The sequence below is a fragment of the Malania oleifera genome, chromosome 4 (genome assembly GCF_029873635.1).
Source record: "Malania oleifera isolate guangnan ecotype guangnan chromosome 4, ASM2987363v1, whole genome shotgun sequence".
Taxonomy (NCBI): domain Eukaryota; kingdom Viridiplantae; phylum Streptophyta; class Magnoliopsida; order Santalales; family Ximeniaceae; genus Malania; species Malania oleifera.
Window position 1 is genome coordinate 25875854 of NC_080420.1, and position 7281 is coordinate 25883134.

The 7281-nt window shown below is 36.5% G+C and overlaps 1 protein-coding gene across 1 annotated transcript; it reads left to right on the forward strand.

Annotated features, from left to right (window-relative positions):
* The first annotated feature begins 214 nt into the window (after positions 1–214).
* On the forward strand, positions 215–6478 carry LOC131153087 (uncharacterized). Its single transcript, XM_058105128.1, has 8 exons — positions 215–533; positions 660–753; positions 839–964; positions 1825–1983; positions 4560–4678; positions 4780–4971; positions 5064–5154; positions 6260–6478. The coding sequence occupies exons 1-8, from the start codon at positions 382–384 to the stop codon at positions 6350–6352; spliced, it is 1026 nt and encodes a 341-aa protein (XP_057961111.1). The 5' UTR covers positions 215–381; the 3' UTR covers positions 6353–6478.
* The last annotated feature ends 803 nt before the right edge of the window (positions 6479–7281 follow it).

Here is a 7281-nt window from a genome sequence, read left to right on the forward strand (position 1 = left end):
AGTATGAGAGAAAAGAGAAAGTGAAATATTTGTACAAAACTCAAATATATTTTGTAATTTTTCTTAAAAATAGTGGATTTCAGATTCTATCCGCCTGTGAGTAGGTGTAATTCAAATCACGTAAATCCAGTCTCACTTTTATTTATTATTTATTTTACTAGTTTTCATTACTGTCTGATTATGCACTTTATTTATTCCAGGATTATTTTATAACACACTATTTTAAATAATTTCTATTGGAAATATTTTAGACAGGAAAAACACTCCTGTTATCGCATCCAAAGAGCAGAATTTTCAACTTCAGATACAGCAATCTCCACCGGAATCTTCTTCTCCGACTTGGGTTTTTCACCATTTGCAGTTACTTCTGCTGGACAATCCATGGCGGTTCAATGGAGTCCTCTCTCTTACTCCTGCTACTCAAAGCCCTTTAGAACCAAGCCCTTATCGCCATTCTCACCTACCCGTTTCAGCTCATCTTATAACAGTCCATCCTCCATCGATATCGACTCATTTCAGCTCTCAACACACAGGTCTCTCTCTCTCTCTCTCTCTCACACACACACACACACACACACACACACACACACACACACACTTTCTTAGTTTCGTACTGTTTATTACAAGTTCATACTAATGTCGTTTGCACTAATTTGCAGTGTGTCAAGGGATGTTTCTGCTGTAATTTCTGAAGGGAAAGCGGTGGGTTCCAGCACTTCTGATACTGATGTGCTCAAACTCACTTACTTGGAGGTGGGTTTTTGGTATTTTGGGTTTTTTATTCCTTAATTTTTTTTTCTAGGGTTTGTGTTAACATATTGTTAAGTTCGTGGTTTAGGGTAATAGTTGGCTGTGGGATGTGGGAGGGTTGAAAGTTTTGGTTGATCCAGTCTTGGTGGGTAACTTGGACTTTGGAATCCCCTGGCTTTATGATGGTGCCAAGAAGATTTTGAAAAGTTTCAAGGTAGGTTTCTTTTGCTGTGAAGTTCAGTTCAATACCATTTTAAACTTTTGTTGCCATATATGGGTTGGTTCCATACATGCGGTGAGACCCAACTAATATAAATTATAAAATAAAATAAAATGAAAGGGAGAAGGGTGTTGGAAGTTGATCATTGCATGGAGTATATATATTTGGTTGTCATGCCAAATTTGTTTTCAAGGCTAGTTAATTAGTTTTGATAAATGGAGGCATATCTTTCCAAGACATGCATATTGACTTTGCAACTTGGTGTTTCCTTCCTTGAATTGAAGACTCCTATGATACCTTGGCTTCCAAGCATGCTAGAGTATCTTTCAAAGTCATGTCTTGGCTTTGGAGACAATTTTCTTGACAATTGTGCCATGGTTATGGCGCTGGAGAGAATTGTCTTGACAATTGTGGCACGTTTATTTATTGGGTGATTGAACATCATATACTTGTAATGTCAGTGGGTCTATATGAGGAGTGGGTCTCATTGCCATGTGGATAGAGTAGAGTGTCAAGTGTAAGTTCAAGAGAGAGTGAATCGTAAAAGGGGTTCACCTTGGCTTCTTCCTCCTCCACAGTTTTATTTTCTCAAGTTGGGAAAGAGTTGTGGGTTTTTCACAATTGTGGGGAGAAGGGTGACACTCTCTTGTTGTATTTTCCAAATTTTCTGGATTACGCAGGCCTTGTGCCGAACCATGTAAATTTCTTGTGTTATTTTATTTTTTGTGATTTCATTCTCTCTTTATAAATTGTGGTATGGGTGGTCCTTGTGGCCCAAAACTATATTTGTTGGTTTTTCTTTTTATAATTTTAGTTACTCAGCCTGTTCCCAACGAAATGCTACTTGATTGCAGCTTAGTGATCTTCCTCAAGTCGATTGCTTGCTGATTACACAAGGCCTTGATGACCACTGCCATTTGAAGACCTTAAAGCCACTCTCTGAAATGTTTGGAGATCTTAGTGTCATAGCGACTCCCAATGCTAAAGCCTTATTGAACCCCCTTTTCAAAAATGTGAGTGATTTATAATAGAATTTAGAGGCATCTACTTATTTGAGGTTGTGACCATTATATATGGATTTATGTATCTTGCATTTTGAGCAATCCATCTAAGTTGGATGCAATTAGTTTGTTAGGACATTCATTGAATATTATAAAATGCAAATTGGCATGATGATGATGAAATAATGGTGGTTACATATATTTTCTTGGTCAGGTGGAGTAGAAATTGAGGTTTTCTAAAATTTTCCGAACAGCTCTGGCAGAGGAAGATACTGTAGAAATTGCAGTGTTGCATCATCATATGTGTGTGAATTGATGCCTTTAGTTTTTTTTTGGGTATGTGGACCTGGGGCAGTGAGGGATGGAAGGAACTTAAAGCATTACACAAGCAGTAACTTCTGAGTCTGTGGTTGAGCACATGAAGGGTTGTTAAGTGCATGTATCAATTTTGGTGTCTAAGCCTATGCCTGTAGCCTAGATTGCAATGGCATTACTAACTTATCAAAGTGTCTATATTTCCTCTGTTTATCCCCCGAGGTAAAATGTATCTTCAATGTATAATAAGTTGTTAGACCAGAGTAGCCGAAGGACTTTCTTACTTATGTTATTCATTTTCATATTTAGGTATAACATGTGAATAGACTAACATGAATCTCTCTCTCTCTCTCTCTCTCACACACACACACACACACACACTATTATACACTGGCTTTTTAACCCATACCGATGTTGTGTTGCATCCAATGCAGGTACTTCACACACTCTGAGGTGTTATTGTAACATAGTTTTTTTGAAACTACTACCATAATCTTTATATCTCTAGAAGCTACAGCTGAATTTAGGCATGTTACTTATGGTGACAACGATTTTAGAATTTAGAACAACCAAGGAAAACACTGAGCAAGTAAACAAATATTTTATTCTGCAAGTTTATTGAACAAGTGGAAGGCTTACAAAAATTCATAGTTTTGGATTAAAGAGGAAAAAGGATAATGATTTAATATTCTGTCCTGTGATTATTTCATTGAACAAGTAAAATGTATAAATAAGCTAAGGATTTCATTCATTTGAGATTCCTATAAAATTGCACAACCTTCATAAAAAATTTTGATAGGAGAACAGTGGTATATATTTTGAAGCAGCAATAAGCAAGATGAAAACTATAAAGGAATGAAGTAGAAGTTATGAGGTTTTGATGCAGAGTTGTGTTGTGCCATGGATTTATTATTTTGGACAAATTTCCGCCCTGCAGTTGAGCCTTATCCACTCTGAAGATTAATGCCATCTAGTTCAATACAATTTTGGATTCCAATGGAGAATATGATCAAATTATTGTTTCCAATTGTGGTTAAGATTGCTCTGTGATCTCCTTAAGCATACCTAGTATTTGAAGACATCTTTTTAAAAACATTGGTAGAATGTTGAGCACAACCTTATGTTCTTTGACTTGCTGTTTGTTATAAGAAGAAGATTTGTATGACATGCTTTCAATCTTGCTATCAATTCATGAATGTCATGAATGGGGAAAGTGCATAAATAAACAGTTTTTACAAGCTGAGAAAATGAACAAATTGATTATACTGAATTAGCAACATATACTTCACTCTTATGGATGTGTTTATTATTGATTATTGATTTTCCAGCACTACAGTGCCTGAACTTATTGAGTATGCATGCATCAGTGGAGGAGATTGCAATATTTGTGATAACCACGTAGTGATCCATAACATCAGCCTCATGTTCTTGGTTTCCAGCACTACAGTCGTATCATGACTCGTTGAGTATACTGAAAGAGATTGTAATATTTGTGATAATAAATGAATTATTTTGGAAAGAATGGCCTGATGTTCCCACTGTGATCCATAACTTCAGAATGCATCTTTCTTAGCTGGAGTTGATGAATAAAATTGTGACATCATGCACAAATTAGCAGATGAAGAGGCTGACTGTAGGCTTCTTCAATAATTTAAAAGTCAATAATGGGACTGAACAGGATGATCTTTCCTTTTCTGAACTCACTTCGCTATTGAATGTCCTTCATCTGATGGTATGAGTGTCCTTATGATGGTTTAATAGTGAATAAGAGTATGAAGCAAAGCTGAATTTAGTTGTAACTGAACCATTAAGATAGTTTGTGGGAGAAAAAATTGGCTTGCGTGCCCATGGAATTTGGTTTAGGAGATGTTATGTTGAGTTACAAGAGAGAAGACCTTACATCTGTACCTTTTCTCTTTTAGGGGGGGGGGGGTAGGTTTCATATTCACTTAAATGCCCCATCTGCCATTTCCATTTCTTATAGACATGGATTATATTGTTCGAGTAAGGTGGTGATTAGACTACAAGGTGTCATCTGCATGTGTTACCCATTGTCTTCACTATTTCACCCAATGTAAAAATTCTTTTGCATGCTTTTTTATATGATGTACATTACTGTTTACATACGCTATATGAAACCAAATGCTGCCACCACTGATGCTGACCCAAACTTGATCGACGTTCAAATGTTTTCTACATGGCATCCACTCAGATACTGAGTCACGAAGGCTTTTCTATTTTCAATCCTAAGCCCAGCTTCATTATTTTTTCAGGTCACATATCTGGAGCCTGGTCAGAGTTTTGAAGTTGCTGCAAAAAATGGTTGTAAAGTCACAGTGCAGGCTACTGTAGGTCCAGTTCTGGGTCCTCCTTGGCAACGTCCTGAGAATGGGTACTGGTTTCTCTACAGATTATATTTTATCTCCTAGATAACTTGATTGTCCCAGTAATAATACTTATATTTCCCTTATTATGCTCCTATATATGTTATAGATATCTTGTCAATTCTCCACGAGACCAGCTGACTCTTTACTATGAACCCCACTGTGTATATAACAAGAATCTCTTGGGGAAGGTACAGGCTGACATCATCATTACCCCAGTTAAAAAGCAGCTCCTGCCGAAATTTACTTTGGTTTCTGGCCAAGAAGATGCAGTTCAACTTGCAAAGCTGTTGAATGCCAAGTATTCAACCTTTTTTCCTGAATTCTGAATTGTAAGCTAACATCATAATTTAAGGTGCATGCGTGTGATTTGAATTTTTTCTTATTTTATAGGTTTGTTGTGCCAATGAACAATGGAGACCTTGATACTCGAGGGCTTCTTGCACCTATAATTCAATCTATAGGGACAGTTGAGTCATTCAAGGTATGATTTCTTTTACTCTGTATGACAATCAAATGAGTTAAATGTCTTTTTGTTGTTGTATATTATTATTGTTGTTGTTGCTTGAACATGGTGTTATTAATGGTATGTTTTGCTTAATGAACTAATCCAACCATATGAAATTAATGAGGCATGCATAGGGACTTTTTCAGAACGCAATTTACAGCACCATATGAATGTATGTCTTCATTTTCCCTCCTTTTGATTATCTAATTGCCCGGGCAATTGGACTTTAAATATTTCTCGTTATTGAATATTCCTCAACATAATTCCAAAGGTACTGTAAGTTATTGTCCTGGAATGTTGAGCTTGCTATGTTGATAAAGCTTGCACATTGATGCTACTTCATGGAGTTCCAAAGTCTTTTTCTTCCAAAAATTATTTTGCAAGCATTCTGAAGGAAAAAAGAAAATGGAAAAGCATTTTCATCACACGCCCTCACCATTGCACTAATACATTTCTTTCAGAAAACAACAGGAACTACTGTTCTTTCAGATATATGGTGCGACTGTTACTGGGTGGGGGTGCGTGTGTGTGGAAATAATCATCCTACTCTGGTCTGCATTGGTCTCTGTAATTTCTTGAAGTAGGGACCTTCTTAAAGTTTTGGTCTGTTCCTTCTCCCTCGACAAAACAAGACATCCTCTGTCAAGATTGGGTGTTTTGATGGACCACCTTGAGGCCAAGTGTTGTCATGATGACATCTAAATATGTCATAAAAGGGAAATACTCATTTATTTTAGCATCTGATATGATTACTTGCGTAAGATGTTGCTCTGCTAAATGACTCTGATTAAACCCAACTGTCCAGGTAACTAGGAGGCAGATCCCTGTAACCAAATTATGCTCTGCTCCATCGTTATTTCTCCAACCGAAACATCTACTAACTGTTAAAAGATAGATTGTTGGGAAACAGCTTTTCCTTTTCCTTTTTCAATCGTTTAGTGATCCTAAAAAATTTATGTAGTGTTTCCTGCAGTTTCACATATTTCCCATCTTTCTTCTTGCAACTACATACCGATACTGTCCTGTGTATTGAATTCTCATTTGAAATATTACAATTTGCAAGAATGAATTTTGAATGCAGGAACTTCTGTCAAGGGAACTACCTGTCGCACAGGTACTGGAGCCCATGCCTGGAGTTCCACTGGAAATTTCAGCAGCTTCAAGACTTGCATAGTGCATTCCTGGTTTTTAATTTTTATTTCTTTGTAATGTAGAAATGAAGCTAAAATATCCTGAAAATGTATATAAGTTAACAACTTTTATTAGTTCTTTTTTAATAAACAAAGGAGATTGCAATTTTTCATCTTTGCACATGCAGGACCTTTTCAGCTCAATGACACTAATTAATTTACTGTTTAAGATGAAAGTGAGACAACAGGATGTAAGAAGTTGGCCCTGGCCATCAATGAGGCTCCCTTGGACCCATAGTCTTAATTATATGCATTGGTGCATGACTAAATTTTTGGGGGATGTGCCTTCCCAACCTCCTTGGCACTTTGCCGAGTAGAAAATATTGGTATTTATTCATAAGAGGAAGAATCGACGTTGCGTAATTTTAGCCTTATAGGTGAGCATGGTAGTGCAGGTGGCAGGTGGGTTTTCAGAACAAACCGTAGGTTAAGTTTGCAGAATCTCCATTTCTAAGAACAGAATAGTTAGATATGAGAAGTTAATAGCTTGGTTTTGAAAAAACAAAATGTATTGTAATAAAATAGATAAAAATAAAGGGCAGTTCAGTGCATAAAAACATTTGAGTAGTAGTATCTAGAGAAGGGCGGGCTATTATAGATTTATATTACGCGGCCTTATCTTTATTACACACAAAGTGACTCCTATGGGAATGTTCATTCCTTTATTATGTTGGATGACAGTATAAATTTCTGCCCGAACGATTTCTTTTTAAGCCAATCTTGATAGATCAATTATAATGAGAGTTTTGGATTGAGTACAACTTGCAATCTATTATGAGAGGGTTCTTCTATAGATTTTGTAGAACCTGGTAATATTGGAATAGAGGATAATGTGTGTTCGTCACAAGTTAAAGGCAGGATTTGCTTGACTAAGCTTTTACAGCCTTCCTAGTAGTTATAGGGAGACTCTTAG

Coding starts and splice junctions, on each gene's coding strand:
- LOC131153087 (XM_058105128.1), top strand. CDS start 382: ATGGCGGTTCAATGGAGTCCTCTCTCTTACTCCTGCTACTCAAAGCCC. Junction 754..838: donor TCAAACTCACTTACTTGGAG/GTGGGTTTTTGG, acceptor TTCGTGGTTTAG/GGTAATAGTTGGCTGTGGGA. Junction 1,984..4,559: donor TGAACCCCCTTTTCAAAAAT/GTGAGTGATTTA, acceptor TTATTTTTTCAG/GTCACATATCTGGAGCCTGG.